This window comes from Alternaria dauci, chromosome 1 (assembly GCF_042100115.1).
Source record: "Alternaria dauci strain A2016 chromosome 1, whole genome shotgun sequence".
Classification (NCBI taxonomy): domain Eukaryota; kingdom Fungi; phylum Ascomycota; class Dothideomycetes; order Pleosporales; family Pleosporaceae; genus Alternaria; species Alternaria dauci.
The window spans coordinates 1,666,436-1,682,887 of record NC_091272.1 but is presented as its reverse complement, the minus strand read 5'-3'; the positions used below and the strand labels follow the sequence as shown (position 1 = coordinate 1,682,887).

Below are 16,452 nucleotides of genomic sequence, written 5' to 3'. Positions count from 1 at the left end.
TGAAGCCGCGTGCTCCAATCCCTCGAGTTCGAAGCTGTCATAGAAAGTCCGAATGCCATTGACGCCGACCAGATGTCTCATAAAGGAATCGAAAACCGCCATCGTCGCTCGCTCGTAATCGTATCGTCCTTTATGCCGCGTCGCGCTTGCCCTCCTTGACCTCCTTCTGCGTGGTTGTTAGCGAGCCGCGTTTCCGTGTAGGAGCGAGCCGTCGGTACGCACCAGAGCGCGCATGGTGCCGTGAAGAGCATGCCTGTGGTTCCTCCTGAACTTGGGGTCGGTTCCCTTGAGCGAGGGGTAACGGTGGGTCTTGGCCTTCTTGATACTGCATTGTCATTGCATCAGCTTTGTGTTCTCGACAACGCGTTCATAGTCCTCCACGTTGTACATGGACTATCCGCAGGTTCACGGCGCGTTCGATGGATGGGGGTGATGCGTACCCGTTTCGGTGGTTCTTCTTGGACTGGTTGTGCTGGGACGAGTTCTTGGATTCTGTACAGCTGGATTAATATCTTGGCGGCATGGAGTGAGTTCTCGCAGACGTACTGGCCATGGCGACGGTTGTTGGTGTCGATTTGGCTTTGTGGTATTGTCGAAGAGCTGATGTCGGAACTGGGTCGAATTTGCTCCTTCTGTGGTCACCAGTAAGCGAGTGGTTGCTCGCGCTAGTGCGTCTTGGTGCATAATCCCTGGTCATGGCGCCTCAAACTGCGCCATCACCATCGCCATCACCACATCCAAGGTATCATCGACACTTCATACCAGTACTCACAAAACGATCACAGGTATTTCAAGGATCAGTCGTGATAGCACCGTTTGCTCAGATCCTGCGCTGCCGTTGCATCGCCTTCGAATGCACTACTGCAGCGTTCACCGCAGAGCCGATGTCGTAACTAGCAGACACTCGCCTGTCGCATAAGGTAAGTTCATGAACAAGCCGGGTTTTCACAAAACCCACCAGGCTTTGCAGGTATGTTTAAGGACAGTCGACGTTTACGTCCTCTCGACCCAGTTGGGCGCATACCGTTTGTCTCCATTGCCTAGTGCCAAACCTGTTCGCAAATTCGTCATCAGGATCTCTTGTCCGGCCCATGCCATTCAGACACATGGTAAACACATCTCGAAAAACTGGGGAGAGCCGTGTGTTGCGGAACCACCCAGAACGTGGTCCCGACGCATCACAGCTGTCGTACAAAGAGGTTCAATCCTATCGGGTTGCACTCCAATCATTCTACTCCCTAAGGTCTACAACGTGTTTTGTATTTACGATGTTAATATAGAATGCATCGTGTGCATCCAGGACAAACCCAATTGTAGGTCTGACATAAGCGTTGGATATAATTCAATAAAAACAAGGTCATTGGTACGTGCTGCCTAAGCTGCGGCGCTACTGTTTCCTTTGTCGCATTACCCTACCAACATTTCAAGTCATGCAAGACTAGTCACCACTTTGACCTATCATGACTGACCCTTTGAATATCAGCGGAGAACGAGCGGTACTGTTCCATCACCTGGCTTGCTTCTTCCCCGCAAAGCGGAAGCATAACCGTTCACCGGGTGTGCAAGTCGGCGAGAGGCGACCTCATCTGATTGGCTTCAACCATCAATCATCCCCTTACTGATGTACGTAGACTTGCATGCAGCTACAAAGCGGTCGTCACGCCCGAATTCCTACTATTTGTTCTGCAGCCCAAATTCTTAGCAAGCGCGGCGTTCACTACCAAATCAATCATGGCGAACCCGGCGGCGAAACCATCGAGTTTGCTAGACAATAAGATCGAAACCATAAACGATACACACGGCACCAACATCGACCCAGTCGCCGAGAAAAAGCTACTCCGCAAGTGCGACTTTCGCGTTCTTCCGCCTCTCTTTGTTTTGTTCCTGTTAGCGTTTCTGGATCGTGTCAATATTGGTACATGACTCCATCCTAGTAGTATGTCCACTGCGTTGACATGTTCAGGCAATGCGAAAATACAAGGGCTGGTCGAAGACCTGGACATGACAGGATCGCAGGCATATCGCTACAACATCGCTCTATTCATATTCTTCGTTCCCTACATTCTCTTCGAGGTGCCATCGAACTTGATCTTGAAGAAGCTCAAGCCTTCAACATGGCTCAGCTTGATCATGGTACTCTGGGGTGAGTTCTGACTTTCTTCATACATGCGCCATGCTAATAGGAACCAGGCCTCTCAACCGTCGGGATGGGACTCGTGAACAATTTCGAAGGCCTGGTAGCCATGCGCGTTCTACTAGGTTTCTTTGAGGCAGGATTGTTTCCCGGTATGTAATACATACACAGTGGAACATGGGATGTCAAGAATAACTTCGGATAGGGTGCGTGTACCTCATCTCGATGTACTATAGGCGTTATGAGCTCCAATGGCGCCTCACCCTGTTCTTTACTGCGAGCATCATCGCCGGAGCATTTGGAGGTGTAAGGATTCCCGCGTCAATTCGTGGCTCATACTGACTTTACCAGCTCTTCGCATTCGCTATTGCTAAGATGGACGGCATCGCAGGCTATGGAGGATGGTAAGAAGCCCAATCTATCAAACGCAGGTGGAACAAACACTAACTACAAACCAACGCTCCAGGCGGTGGATATTCATCATAGAGGGTATCATCACAGTTGCGGCTGGTTTTGTCACAAAGTTCTGGGTCACAGACTGGCCCGAACAGGCAAAGTTTCTCAACGAGGAAGAGAGAGCCCTTCTCATAGCACGACTCAGTGCCGACACCGGTGATGCTGTTATGAACAGGTTGGACAAGAAAGCAGCGAAGAGAATCTTTTCCGATCCTAAAATCTACCTGGGGACTGTTGCATACTTTGGTGAGAGTTCTTGCTTTCATTTCCATGTTTTATCGGAGACATGTGCTGATTATACGCCCCTGCGCTTAGGAATTGTCAACACTGGGTACGCCGGGTCTTTCTTCACCCCAACCATCGTCAAAGAACTCGGCTACACCTCCGCCGCCGCCCAAGTACGATCGATCCCCATCTTCGTGGTAGCAACCATCACAGCAGTCATAACAGCATGGCTGTCCGATCGCCTCCGCCATCGCTACTGGTTCTGCATATTTGGGCTCGTCGTTGCGTCGGTCGGTTACATTATGCTTCTTGCGCAAGACAACCTCTCGGCTGGTGTCAAATACTTTGCTCTATTTCTCATTGTACCTGGTGGGTTCATCACTCAGCCTGTTGTGCTCGTCTGGATGTCCAACCTTGTGTCTGGACACTATAAGCGATCCGTCAGTTCTGCGATGCAAGTCGGGTTCGGAAATCTGGGAGGTATCGTGGCGAGCAACATCTTTTTACAGAGTGAAATGCCAACCTATCCGACGGGATATGGAGTTAGCCTGGGTATGTTGTGGATTTGTGGTGTTGCTTGCACGGCGCTTTTCTTCCTAGTCAAGTGGGAAAATGCGAAGAGGGAAAGGGGCGAGCGTGATGGAAGGCTGCAGGAGGTGGATGCTGATAATTTGGGCGACGACCATCCAATGTTCAGGCTCACGTCCTGAGTCAAGAATGTGGGAACTTCACGTTACTTCTATCAGCAATATCTCTAGCAGGTTTACAAGAATCAGAGTGAGAAAATGTGACAAGGGTGGCGTTCATCGAGCAAGTGTTCGGCCTTTGTACGAGTACTCTGATTTCCATGATACTAGATGTAATTTCTATAGCATCTGCCAGTCTTTTTCGGTGTCGATAGGACTCATCGCGGCATCAGTCCAATCATCTTCAGACTCGCACTCAAGTTCGGTATCGGATTTGATGACTTGAGATGAAGTCGACGCTTCCTGAAACTCATCGTCACGCTTTGACTCATCTTCTGCCGTGTCAAGCTTTTTGTGTAGAGCTTTACCAGTATCATCCTGTTCGCCCAAGTTGTCTTCCTGAGTCTCATCGTGTTGAAATTCCTCCCTGGACGCCTGTTTGCGTATTCTGCGTGGTACCGCACTCATGTCTTCCAAGAACACTCTAGGGTCGTTGTACTCTCTAGTCTCTCCACCCCACCGGTTGCATCGGACGGTAATTCTGACGCCGTCTCTATGCAGAAGGATACTGAATTTGCCCGCTGCACTGTAGAGTTTCATTCGATCATCCCAGATGTTGAGGTACAGCATCTTGAATCCTGGCAAGTGTTGTAGAATGTATTCGCTTAGTTCCGAGTATGCTCTCCCAGTCGCAGCATCAGAAGCGTCTTCCTCGTATGGTTGGACTAGAAGGGAGAGACACGAGACGTGTTGACGAGCTGATACACTTATGCTATCCAGCCACTTGTGTGTGGCATATGCCTGGTACCGTCCCCGTGGACAGGGGCCTGTCAAGAAAAGAAAGCTCCGACTTCTATACGCTGTCGGCTCCGCGTCTTGGTGAATTTCAGCCCGTCGATCCTTCTCCTCCGTTGTCGCAGGCCTCAACATATTGATCGGCCCATGAGGGGCTTGCAACACCCATAGTCCCTCTTGTTCAGTTTTGAAGTGGACTATTGGGCCTGCACAACGATACCGGGTGTAGATGTGACCTGGCTCGTTTTCGTGTTGTGGAGGGAAATCGCATCTCGGACAACGACAAATGTCGATCTGAGTTTGCCCAGCAAAGGTGGTATTACTGGGATTCTCAAGATGAGGCCAGTCCAGGGTGTAGTTGAACGTCGTTACGTCATCTGGTGTTGAAAGATGTGGCATTGGTTGGGTTGGACTTTGGTACATGGGATCGGCTTGAGGAAAGACGCTTGGTCTCAGATGCGTGGTGATGGGATGCTACAGTTCCGACTGGAGTCAAGACTCCCTCACTGCGACACGAAGTTGCCGCCCAAGTCAAAGGAAGGGACGCAAGGGACGCAGTGACTGAACTCGGTTCACTTCCTTACTTTTTTTGTCAAATCGCCCAAACACGAGGCCGTTAATAGGTCATGATGCATACCGCTACTCCCACTACGCCGGAAATACCAAGCACGCTCTATGGGAGTCTGGCTAAGAATAGTAAGACACGTCGACACAGCTGAGTACAAGACGAGGCGAGAATGTGTCAGCGCTCGAATGCGTGGAGAGCAGAGCAAGACACGGCGGCAACGAGGAATCAAGGCGGAGCGTGAGGGAGGTCAGCGATGGTGTTGATGTTGTCGGTGAAGTACATTAGAGCTCAGAAGTGGGCATGGCGGGTGAGACGTGCATATGGGAGCTATTTGTGGGGTCCGGTGAACAGCCAGCACACGTATGAGGTGACGGTATGCCACGGATAGTGCGCTCCCGCACATGTTGATGCGCAGGTGTCTCTGGAGGCGACATGGCAGTCCGACAGCGCTCGAGTGGTGGATGATGCGGTGGTAGCAATGACCGGGCAGCAACGTCATTGGTCCATGCGTGGGGGATTCCGTGGGTAAGCGTCACAGTCACAAAGCTGCGCGACATGGACCGCTTCTGTTGACGCGCCATGTCATAAACAAACACCAATACGCTGTCTTGATGGCCGAGACAGGGAACGCTGAGCCCCAGACGCCGATCTCTGAGGGGCCCAGCTCGCCCACGACGCCCACGCAGAAGAGCAGCAATGGCTCGACCAAGTCGGCGACAGGAGAGGCGGTTGAGCAGCACGACTTTGCCAATCCGACGCTCAGCATAATACGAAGATACTCGCGTAGCACTTCTGCAGGCTCACTGGCGTCAACAGACGAAGGCCCGCCGCCGCCACTGCCACCGCGACCGGGACTCGGACTCGGACTGCTCTCGCGACCCTCGACATCGCATTCCACGGCTGCCGGGCGACCGCAGCTCCTTTCCAAGGCCACGACACAGCTGTCTATTGCGAGAACACAGGCATTCGCCACGGACGCGAAAGATGAGTCGCCAACGTCGTCCGGGCCCAAGTCGCGCGACGTGCTGGGCGCAAACCTCGCCTCGCACAACCTCAGCGACGCCGACGACAGCGCGAGCATACGCAGCTATGCACCGACAGTCGAGGCGGCAGGCTACCAGGAGAGCCTGCTGGGCGAAGTCATGGGCCCGGCAGAAAAGTCGGAGCAAGAGAAGACGCTGCTCAGGACGTTAGGTCACAAGTTCGTCGATGGCGAGGCGCAGAGCATGTTTCCGCCAGACCCGTACTTTGAAGCGGCTTTCCGTCGCGAGTTTGACGACGTCGAAGACATGGCCATGGACGGATCAAACGAAGGTCAGACGCACGGCATGTACCTAGAGGTAGCGCTCGCTGATGTAGTCAATAGAAGCCGTGATGCAACAGTGGCGCGCAAAGCTGAAGCATTTCCTCATCCTCTCGAGTGCTGGCAAGCCCATATACAGCCGACACGGCGACGACCAGCTCATCACAAATTACATTGGCGTCGTGCAGACCATCATATCCTTCTACCAATCCACAAACGATGTACTGAGAGGCTTCACAGCAGGACATGTACGCTTCGTCGTCATGTCAAAGGGTCCGCTCAATCTCGTCGCCATCACACGGCTTCCAGAGAGCGACTCTCAGCTTCGGTCGCAGCTGGAAGCACTCTACATGCAGATCCTATCCACTCTTACCCTTCCGAGTATGGAGCGCATGTTTGCTGCACGCGCCAACTACGATCTTCGCAGGCCGCTGCAGGGCACGGAAACGCTCTTGTCAGCGCTTGCAGACGGCTTCACAAGAGGCTCACCATCGACATTGCTCTCGGCTCTCGAGTGTCTCAAGCTTCGCAAGTCCCACCGCACCACCATCAACAACACCCTCTTGAAAACCCGCTCCGAAAATCTCCTCTACGGCCTCTTGGTAGCCTCCGGGAAGCTCGTATCCGTCGTCCGACCCAAGAAACACAGCCTACACCCCGGCGACCTCCACCTGATCTTCAACATGCTCTTTGAAGCTGGCAGCGTCAAGGCTGGGGGCGGAGAAAACTGGATCCCGCTGTGCTTACCGGGTTTCAACAACACCGGTTACTTGTACATGTACGTCAGCTTCCTTGACCTAGAACATCCAACGGAGCCGATGCAAGAGCGTCCTCGCACGAGCGACGGCGCGGACGACGAGGTCGCGGTCCTCCTGATTAGTGCGGAAAGGGAAAGCTTCTTCGAGCTTAGACGCATGAGGGATGATTTAGTCGAGGTAGGCTCACCCGGTTTCGTTACACTCCTTTACAAAGTCTCCTTAATGTCTAGGATGCCGGGATGGGTACATCAGGACGCGTGGATCAGTGGTCGAATGGTCTCTCCGTTTCGCCACACGACGTTGTCCCGTGCCTTGAGATTATGCCATCGAACCATGTGGGCTCGCACAGGATCCGAGGGCATATTCCTTGATCCTCGGTCTTCTCTCATGGTTTATCATGGGACCATTGCCGTGTGTCGCACTGTACATGTGCCGTACAAGGCTCACGGACCAGTGATGCCATTCGGCTTCGGACATCAGCAACCCCGACGCTCCTTGTCGTGCTTCCGCCTCGGGTTCCGCATCCCCCCTACCCTTCGCCCCTTTCTCACATCCCCTCGGCCTTCGGCCGTACCGCTCGTCTGGTTAATGTCCGACTGCGATTACCTAAGAGGAGAGATTTGCATAGAGATTTGCACTAACTAGATGGATTATGGGCTAACGGCTACTTCCGCAGAACTTGCAGCGCAATGGATCCATTGAGGCTATACGTACAGCAGTCCAGCAAGGGCGTCCCACTTGCACGGATATCGTGCCCGGAAGTCCGTTGAGACACTTTCTGTACAAGTCGAGGGGTAACGTGCAGTTTACCATGCCTAGTTACACACCGTACTTTGAGGGTGACTTGGAAAGGAGACGGTACGTGCCTTTTGCATCTATAATCTCACCTCTATTTTTTACTCGGCACTGTTCCGCTTTGCCGGATTCGGTGTTGTCATGTACTGTTACCAAGACGGATTACTGATAGTCATCTTGTGTCTAGATTGATCGACCTCTACAGCAAACTCCATAGTAATCTGCACAACAAGCCGTCGACGCTCAAGGTGCATCACGAGACGAACACGACATGTATAGCGTTGGCATGGAGTACACCGCTATTTGAGCTATATGCGGTTGCACCGGCCAACACATCGAGGGCTGCGCTGGCGCAGGGTGCGAATAAGGTGATTCAGTGGGTGCGACGAGAAGAAGAGAGGGTCTTCATTATAGGAGGCGCTGTGTTCTGATACATGACGTATACAAGGTTTTGAGAACCACGGCGCTGTAATACCCATAATGCAACAAATCTACGAGTATGTATAAGAGACATGGTCAAAATTATTAGACACGATCAGTGGGATGAGACATACTCGCCCAACGAAGGGTTTGGCAAGACACATACTAGATCAAACTTGTGTCCTAATACGAAGCCCAGAAAAGCCCAGAAAAGCCTAAGTCGCTGGCTCTAAAATCTCCTTGTCCAGACCTTCGCGCTCAGCAAGGCTTAGCCACCCACAACTCCCGCAATACCATCGCCACAATAGCCAATATGTACTCGCATATGTGTCCTCAACCTCCGTTGTCAGCAAGGCTTTGTCACGCACGCTTGACATGGTCACGTTGCGACCACTCGACCAGATCAATGGCAGTGGAAAGATTCATGATGCTTCCCATGGCAAACCTAATGACGTCGTTGGGATAAGTTGCAATCCATTCTTCGGAATGGATTCTTGAAGAGGTCGTGCAGGATGTTTTGCTGGTTGTAGTAAAAGTTTGGATGCCATTTTGATGTATTAGGGAGCCAGGGAGCATTTTATGTCACGGGTTATATGGGCATTCTTGGATGATGTAGGACAAACTCGCGGCTCAAGATGCTCGAGGTTGCTAGTGTAGGGATGCATCTCCGGCTAGTCCATCTGAGGACTTGCACGGATGCGGTAATGCATCAGTCACAAACGTGTGCCGTAATCGGGGGATCCGATCGTTGTTGGATTCAAGATGCATGACAGTAGCAGAGTGATGTGATCATTACAGACTACATGAACCTCCAAAATCAATATCTGCATACCCAGTGCTTCAACCCCCAAGTGAATTTCTCCCTGTGCCATGTCCCTCTAGACGGTTCACAGTTCTCTTGTCGGGCTAGAACAAATGCAACCCAACACGCCTAGCAAGAAGTGCAGTGAATGCCAGACACACAACTTCACATGATATGTGTGGGTGTGTCGAGAATGCGCTGCTCTTCAGACATACGTTCAGCTCTCTCATGTCCTTGTTCCGAGAAACGCCTCGTCGTTTGCATGTTTCGTGTGTAGCGCGTGCGGCAGGATGTTTGACCGTTGTGTTACGACGTCATGCCATGACAGCTGCCACGTGTCGCGGGGACGCAACGTAACCGTTATGCGTTTCGTGTATATGGCGTGAATGAGTGGAGTGTGCGACGTGAATCGAAGGCGCTTTCACTTGGGAGGGCGCTTTTGCCATGTGAGCTCGCGGAATTGGTTCTTCACCTCGTCCTTGAAGTGGTCGAGCGACGACGGGCCTGTTCCTACGGTTTGTTAGCAGCTGAGAGTTTGTTCAGATGGCGGAAAGACATACGGCCTTGGCCATTCTTCTGCTCAAAGTCTGGCAGCCTGTTAATCTTTCGATAGGCCTTTTGCACAGCGCGATTGAATGCCGGGGAGCGGATGAGCTTGGAAGAGTCAGCGACGGGAGCGGTGTGTGTGGGCGTGAAGGGATTATCGACGTGCCTTTGCGACGGCCCAAGCCTGTTCCGAGCTGTCAGTTTGATGTGCATGTTTCGTTTGGACATGGCGCATAGCATACCTCGAAGAGTGCAAACCAAGGTGCAACCATGGTGTATTCAAAGTGACATTCACAGATGACGATGGCTGCCACGGCAAAGCAGCAGGTGTGTGCAGACGTTGCGTTTGTTGGTGGAGGGATGGTGGTGGCGATGGAGGGTGGGTGTGGATGCAGAGCGGAAACCACCAAATGGACAGGGAATGGGCCTGCCCGCAGCTGTGACACGACAGCGCCTGACGTTTGGCAGTGCATCTTGCGCGCTCGAGGAATTGTTTCTTCTGTTTTGGTATAACTTGTTGTGCTCTGCACATGTATATCAAAGACTGGCCAACGGCTACATTCTTCCATCTGCTCTGTTGCTGACACCGACGCGACGTTCGCCTTGCCCCGACGACCCCCCGCCAGCTCGCTCCACTACGAGGCTCGCGTGCAGCCCCTCGTCGTCGTCTAGCCCATCTCTCGCTCGACCTGGTTCTGGGACACTATACCATCGCAGTCTGCTAGCCGCACACGTGTCAGTGGATCGCTATCATTCCTTTCTCGGGCACGCCACGACCTGCATCGATCCGCCGCACCGTCACCATTCCGTCTTCAAACTTTCTTGTCCCCCCACTGCCCGAAGCCGACTCGTCTCACCACATCGACTGCAACTTCTTCAAGCTGCATAAACTCCGCGCCCTCCGGCGCAAGGCGAAGCTCAAGGGCGTCCTTGCCAGGACCGACCCAGCCATGGCCACGGCCGGCGTCCCCATCTCCCCCTCGTCGTCCAAGCGGTCCCGTAGCAAGGACAGCACGCGATCAATCACCACGTCGTCGCTCAACACGCCCGCCGCCCACACGCCCTCGGCAAGCACCACCAGCCTCGCCCTTGCCTCGTCCGCCACAAGCACCCCGGCACACGGTCCAGACGCTATCCCGTATCCCGCCTTTCTAACGTCGCCCAAGGACGTTCACGCAAAATGGAATCGTTTGGAGATGGCCCAGGTGGAGCGCCAGAGGGACGGCATCCAGCCCACCGCGTCTGAAGAGGCTCCCAGGTGGGCGAGGTGCTTCGGCGAGGACTATGCCAACCGCAACCGCTACGTCAACGTCGACCCATACCAGTCCAACAGAGTCCACCTCGACGTACCAGAGGGCCATTTCGACTACATCAATGCCTCGCCAATACTCCTCGAGACGACAAAGTCCGCGACGCAGCTCAAGTACATTGCAACCCAAGGGCCCAAGGCCGACAGCTGGTCGCACATCTGGCGCATGATCTGGAAGGAGAACGAGTCGCCCGCAGTCATTGTAATGCTGACCCAGACCCACGAGGCCAACCGAGAGAAATGCTACCCCTACTACCCGCAATCGCTTTCGGAACCCGATATGCGCATCAACGAGCACGACGAGTTTCAAGACGGCTTCATACACAACCTCCACCTGGCCTCGTACACGATAGACGAAGAGGCTAGGACACAAGTAAGGGAGATTGACATGACAACAGATGACGGCAGCGAGTCAAAGAAGATCTGGCATCTGCTCTTTGCTGGCTGGCCTGATTTCTCTGTGCCTGAAGGCGACGATCGCGCTGGTATGCTGAAGCTAGTCGACATATCGCGTGCCAAGAACACGGACAATTCGACCAACCCACGCATCGTTCACTGTAGTGCAGGTATCGGCCGCAGCGGAACCTTCATCGCCCTCGATTGGCTCATGCAGGAGCTCCAAGAGGGTGCACTGGACCATGTACCCGACAACGAAGATCCTGTAGTAAAGGTTGTCGAGATGCTCAGGGATCAGCGAGCTGGCATGGTTCAGTCCAAGGTTCAGTTTCTCTTCATCTATGACGTCCTCCGTGAGCAATGGTGCGAACGCTGGATTTCTCAGCATCCTGACGAAGCAAACCGACTCGGTCTCGCCACCGTAGCAGCAGCTCCTTCTGACGGCACCGGGGCTACTTCTGACAATGAGCAACCTGCACTCAAGCGCCAGAAATCCATACACAACAGTGAAGCCGCCGACATCCTCCAGCTCCCGCTACTAGCATCACGACCGCCGAGTTCACGAGGTGCCTCCAGTTCACCAGCCCCAGATGCGCGCGCGCAGTTAGAGGCCGAACTTCAGGAGGCCGACTTGGAGTACGAAAAGGGCAAGACTTAGTGGTTTTTACCAGGAGCTCGTCGACCGCGCACCAAGGTGTCACCGAGGATTCCATCTCCAACCGTACATTCATACCATACCTTTGATCTTGTCCCGCCTTCTGGTCCTGGCAATCCGCCTACAATTGTGGTTACTGGCGTGGATGGCGAAATCGAGCAGCACGACGGTGCTCGCGATCTTGAAGCAAACGATCCTCCACCTCCTGCTTGCGGTTGCACATTCCCTAAAATCACCTTGTTAGATTCGCGTCCTGCTTCCACGTACGTATGCGGTCGTCACCATATCGTTCTGTTGACAATGGGTATTACTTCGGTCTTGGTGGTTGGCTTTATGTTTGTGTACTGGGATGCCCTAGATAGAGTTTAATTGTGCGTGGTTTTTCTTTTTCTTTTCTTCATGTAGGGACGCGGGAAGCATAGCGTTGCGAAATACCCCTTGAATTGGGTCGGTTCGGTTTCGGTCACGGCGGCGGTAAGCAAAGCGAACGTAATGGAGCCTGTTTTTCGCCTTCATCGTCGGTAATTTTTTTTTGACTCGCATCGTACGTTTTCTACTTGGCTTCTATACTCGTTTTCGATTAGTGAGGTTGTTGTCAATCACCTACTGCTTGGCACGACGGACAAGTTCATGTCTTCTTCTGTATCGCAAATCCAAAGATCGCCGTAAAGATGTTCGCTGCAACTGCCGACGAGATATCTTGACAACACGGACCACCAATGTAAGGTCCTCGAGCATGTCCTGACAATCCTGCGTCGAAAGGGGCAACTACGTATCTTTACTTCTCACAAAACACACTACGGCCGTATTTTAGGGCTTACTTTGTTAGAGTGGCTCCCAAGGTCGCTCCGCTCCCGTCAAATCTAGACTCACCGACAAAATGCCTAGCATGTTTAGTAAACAGCATGAAGTGCCCAAGTCTCTCCAAGAAAAACGCTCATGTCGCAAACAGCATGCGGCATGATCATGTCCCCTGTAACAAGTATCCACATTACCCCGGAATACTATTTCGCACTCGCTTTGCTTTGTTATCCTAGTCAGGGTCATGCAATAAGCTTTACTATGTCGGGATGCTCTGTTGCTTGCTCGGCTCATGACTCAAGCTGGCTTGTCGGTAGATGAGACTGCGTTGTGGAACACCTTGCTTATCTAGTATACGTGCATTCGTCCGTGTATTTTTTTCTCTCTTCCTTACACAGGATAGTCCGTGTCGTACAGATAGTCGCTGGACTTTACATTAGACAGTGTGGGTACTGTTAGAGTGCGCCATGGCGTTGGCCTAGATGAGAAAGAGGACTGTCTTGGTATCCAAGAACGCGGATCTTTCTCAGCTCGAGTCGCCTCAAGCGGTTGGTACACACTGCTCCAATCAACCTGACACATCAGTCGATTGGCTGGCTCACCAGCTGTCTATTCGCCTACCTAGCTCTACGCGTCCTGCTACTAAGCAGCCACAAGACTACTGCTTCGCACCTGCAGCCATGTCATCGATTTTATGCAGCCATCTCTCGCCTTGGGGAAACTAGCAGCCAGGACTTGTTGTGGTGCTCTTCAATGGAGCGGCTTGGCAAGATATCAGGGCCTGGACCATGCATCCAGGTTGCTAGCTGTCTCGCTTATCGTCAGTTGTTCTTGGCTGGTTGGATCGCGCTGTTTCTTGCGGGAGGTGCACGATCGGTGTGGGGTGCGGGCGTGTGTAAGCTTACTTGCGCGGGGCTATCAAGCATTTCTGGGTTTTGCGATGTATGTTGTTTGATATCATGTCGCTGATTTGGAGGCTGTGCTTTGCTCTGACATACCGTCATTCTGATGCTTGTTCCTGTGGACATTGTGGTGCTACTACCGGGCCCGAGATGAGGTGGTATGGGATACATGAATTTACATTGCTGCTCTGTACTTCTCGTCTTAGGTCTGGCGTGTTGAACGAGAATGTTACGCATTGCACATCCAAGAAAGACATCCTGAACATATTCAAAGGATGAGGCGGAGCAGAATCCTTGGGCATTCTCTATCTTCTCATCGTATCGTTTTCAATACACGGATATACATACGTGGCGCACATGGTTGCGAACAGTACCCAGCCTCGCCTCTTTACCTTATTAGTATCTCACCTCAGCGTTCTCACGTTGAGAAACATAGTTTGACGGCATTCCTTTTGAACCAGGAATCCTAGAGGAAAGTGGGGCTTCACTGCTAAGGCGGGATTTTGGCTCAGAGAATGGTCAGAAGCCCATTACTGTAGTAGCAGGCCTGGAAATGGGGTTTGTGACGTTATCCTGACTCTGGAGTTGAGAATACGATACCCAGTCACACATCATCAAGCGGCGGTCGTTGTTGGAGAAAAGATGTGCCACGGGCTGGGTAACGTCATGATCTTTGCGATATTCGAGCGCGGTGTCAAGAGCCGCGAAGTAAGGGGCGATTGGTTGTAGTAAAGAGACAACGGTTGAGCACGTGGTGCGTAGCAGTGGCTACAGATTGAGAGTCTTGACACGTTCTGTAGAGATTGACGAGATGACGTGCCAGAAGCAGCAGCGTTAGGTCGATACCCATCAGAATACAATGGTGATCGACAGACTAACACGTCGTTCAGATTAGCCAGCGGGTCCGTATCACGGCATGTGTTCTTCGAATACAAACGTCAAGATTCAGCTGCATCTGGACATTGATGTTCTATGATAGCCGTTTGACAACGCTGCCAGTTGCTGATTGGCTGTGGCCAAAACATCCGACTCAAAGTTTGGACCACTACGGCAGGTCGTCTTCCTTCATTTCGCATGAATCCTGACCGAGAACGAACATGGGTCCAAATCGGGCAATATAGCCTTGTCGTCATGACCCACGAACTCTAGATAAGCTTATAACCGATCCCGGTTCGGCCTGTCTTGAGCACATGGTGACGTTACTGAAAATCCTGCTTGTGCAGAGCTACCATCTGCAGCATACCGTTTATGTTATGAAGACATCGAAATCAACATATGTGACAAGGTGCAGTCGAAAGCTGTGTAAGGCTGCTGCGAAGCCTAAGCGAGTCTGTTCAGCCGTTCTTGGTGGCCGTTTTTGTGCAGATGTGGAAGGCTGTGACTGGGGTGCGACATGGGTGCCGATCAGCCGCATGTAAAGCCGTTGCACAAGGCCGCTTCGATACGTAGGTTTCTTAGATATCTAGAGTGGTGCGGTACAAGTAGCTTGCTGTCGTTCTGTTTATCGCACGCTCACGATAACCAAGGTAGTGCATTGCGCACACCAAGAATCTGCTGTAATAAGAGAGATGCATGATAGTGCATTGCAATACGCATCGAGTGTTTTGATGCCAACAGCAAAGTAGTGGGGGTCGCTCGCATCCCTTCCGAATATGAAGGCGCACGTGTTGCATGAGAAGCTTCTTCACCCCACAAGCTGCCAACTAATATCTCTTTCTGATCAGGCAGGCTGGAGTACAGATATTGGTGATCGTACGTGTGCAATAGCACCAACGATACCATATATCGACACCAGTGGCCTTCCCAGTGTAATACTGTTGCTAGACAAGATGTCGTTCATCCGCCAGTGAAGACTTTCTGAGGATAGGTGGGCATCCAGAGGTATTTCGAAGTAATCAGTACGGGCGTATGGAATGCCAATTGTCCCGTTCCGCCTGTCGATCTCGGACAGTCATCTTCGTCCAAGAAATTAGAGCGTCGGAAGGGCCGAATAGTTGTGTACGAGAAGCCGAAACTAAGTTATTTCGAACAACGTTCGTACGATCGCTGAGATTGGCATCAAAAGAATGCTCCATCCTTGGACCCGCTGGCCGTCAAGATCGTGATTGACTTTTGACCTCCCTTGGCAGGTTTACCGCGTTCTTAGAGAGACACTTTGTGCTAGTCGGACTGGTGAGAGCGGAAGGGCGATGGCCGACGGCCGACGTGGAAGCATTGCACAACAACGTCATAAATGAAGCTCAAGACTGACTGCCGGTGGCTGACACGAAGCCGCGCACTCATGAAATGAGTCTCGACCATCGCGATCATGATCCAAGTGGGGTCGCTGTTTACTCTCGGCGAAACCGGTGAGCTGGCGCTTGGAGCTGGGGTTCCCCATCCAGTTGTGGATATGCTGTAAACGGGTCGATCATGATCACCAGGTCCTTTGCGGTTGCGTTACGGATATTGCCGAAAGGTGATTCCTGCAATTATTTGTGATGCCGTCACATGGATGATGCATGCCACAAAAGTCGGTATGTCGATATCGTCAAGTGCGATGAGATGCGTTGTGCTATGCAGACGGTCTGAGCATTCCAAGGCTTTCTTGAGAGAGGATATTCCTCCAGAACTCGACTTGCGACGGAAGGACTTGTCAACAGCGATTCAGCTTTGTCGTTGGTGGTGTACGGCTCTCGGGTCGACTTACCTCCCATGGGTCATTTCAGGGCCACAGCGCAATGATCATTGCAAATGTCCCTTGTTCGAGACCTCAACAACGTGGGTTGCGTGCACTTGGAATGCGCTGTGACGTGGGTGGATATACCGCAGGGCTAAGTGTTGAAGCTTTCAGCCCTAAATTGTGTGATGGGGCCTAAGTGGGAACGCTTTGGTGATTCGCCTCATTGCTATTCCTGTCTA

The 16,452-nt window shown here is 52.3% G+C and overlaps 4 protein-coding genes across 4 annotated transcripts; 3 read left to right on the top strand and 1 right to left on the bottom strand.

The window, feature by feature from the left end:
• The first annotated feature begins 1,391 nt into the window (after positions 1-1,391).
• ACET3X_000531 (uncharacterized protein) lies at positions 1,392-5,140 on the top strand. Its single transcript, XM_069447837.1, has 7 exons — positions 1,392-1,915; positions 1,964-2,143; positions 2,191-2,286; positions 2,340-2,440; positions 2,486-2,538; positions 2,601-2,836; positions 2,906-5,140. The coding sequence occupies exons 1-7, from the start codon at positions 1,732-1,734 to the stop codon at positions 3,523-3,525; spliced, it is 1,470 nt and encodes a 489-aa protein (XP_069310773.1). The 5' UTR covers positions 1,392-1,731; the 3' UTR covers positions 3,526-5,140.
• A 335-nt stretch (positions 5,141-5,475) lies between these two features.
• On the top strand, positions 5,476-8,151 carry ACET3X_000530 (uncharacterized protein; the record flags this gene model as incomplete). Its single annotated transcript, XM_069447836.1, has 4 exons — positions 5,476-6,178; positions 6,231-7,102; positions 7,602-7,783; positions 7,908-8,151. 4 exons carry the CDS (start codon positions 5,476-5,478, stop codon positions 8,149-8,151), a joined length of 2,001 nt encoding a protein of 666 aa, XP_069310772.1.
• Positions 8,152-9,363: 1,212 nt separating this feature from the next.
• On the bottom strand, positions 9,364-9,760 carry ACET3X_000529 (uncharacterized protein; the record flags this gene model as incomplete). The annotated part of the gene is made up of 3 exons (XM_069447835.1): positions 9,364-9,452; positions 9,503-9,596; positions 9,731-9,760. 3 exons carry the CDS (start codon positions 9,758-9,760, stop codon positions 9,364-9,366), a joined length of 213 nt encoding a protein of 70 aa, XP_069310771.1.
• A 678-nt stretch (positions 9,761-10,438) lies between these two features.
• Positions 10,439-11,851, top strand: ACET3X_000528 (uncharacterized protein; the record flags this gene model as incomplete). The annotated part of the gene is made up of 1 exon (XM_069447834.1): positions 10,439-11,851. One exon carries the CDS (start codon positions 10,439-10,441, stop codon positions 11,849-11,851), a length of 1,413 nt encoding a protein of 470 aa, XP_069310770.1.
• Positions 11,852-16,452: the final 4,601 nt, after the last annotated feature.